The sequence below is a fragment of the Galeopterus variegatus genome, unplaced genomic scaffold (genome assembly GCF_000696425.1).
Source record: "Galeopterus variegatus unplaced genomic scaffold, G_variegatus-3.0.2 Scaffold2566, whole genome shotgun sequence".
Classification (NCBI taxonomy): domain Eukaryota; kingdom Metazoa; phylum Chordata; class Mammalia; order Dermoptera; family Cynocephalidae; genus Galeopterus; species Galeopterus variegatus.
The window spans coordinates 54,684-55,628 of NW_007728677.1; the positions used below are offsets into that span (position 1 = coordinate 54,684).

The window sequence follows — 945 nt, forward strand, 5'->3', positions numbered from 1 at the left end:
TTTAGACAGATTCTAAGGCTTTCTATTTTCTAGGACTCACTCATACTCAAAATATGAACTATTATCCTGAAATTACTCTCATTTCTTCAACACTAATTCTTCTTAATGTTATCAGTACTCCCAAATTGTTTTCACTGAAGCACCTATATGCCATTATTTCTACCTTAAACTGATATGATTGTTAATCGCCAGTACATTTGTGAAGCAAATTGGAAGTCATCTACAGATTTATCAAATAATAGTAATGTTGCCACAGTAGAATAATTTATGTAAAGTGCTTTTACAAAACATATAAAAATGGAAAATGAAAAGGTTAGTTCTAGGCCTATTAACCGAGAAAAGGTTCCATAGGGCTTACAATGAATTCTTGATGAAAAATGTAAAAAAAAGCTCAAAAATAGAATTCTAAGCAGGCTGCTAAATAGAGAAATCAATAGCTATGCTGCTGTAACTACATATATGCATCCAAATCCGTGCATGAGGTCTTTGGTGTATGTGTCCAGTGGGTTATTAGGGAAGATCGGGATTTCATATAATCATGATATTATCATAATGTTGAAATTAATTATTTTATAAGATTATTTGGAGAAATAAATTCCATCTAACTTTAAAACCTCTAATAACATCTGAATAATGAATAAATGAGAGAGAACTAAATTTAATGGAATATTGTATGTATCCTATCTCATTTAATACTCAGCACAAACTAGTTAGCTTATCACAAGGTTATTTCCATTTTATATTTGAGAAAGTTAAAGTGGTGCTGGGCATTTATCATAGGGCTACTCATCTTTCCAACATCATATGCTTCCACAGAGCAAGCCACTGAAGAAGTTGTTTCTGGTATTTGTTTGTTTCCTAATTAGGTTTTCCCTTCATGCTAGGAGGAGCTAACCTGGTATCACGTGAAGGATCTGGTTATGTCAGATTCTGGAATACATTTAA

At 32.1% G+C, this 945-nt stretch overlaps 1 protein-coding gene across 1 annotated transcript in view; it reads left to right on the forward strand.

The window, feature by feature from the left end:
- Positions 1-945, forward strand: part of LOC103598321 (WD repeat-containing protein 49-like) — a gene marked incomplete at its 5' end in the record, with an annotated part of 92,510 nt that overhangs the window by 50,506 nt on the left and 41,059 nt on the right. The window contains 1 exon segment of the mRNA XM_008582319.1: positions 885-940. Within this exon segment, the coding sequence (XP_008580541.1) occupies positions 885-940 (56 nt within the window).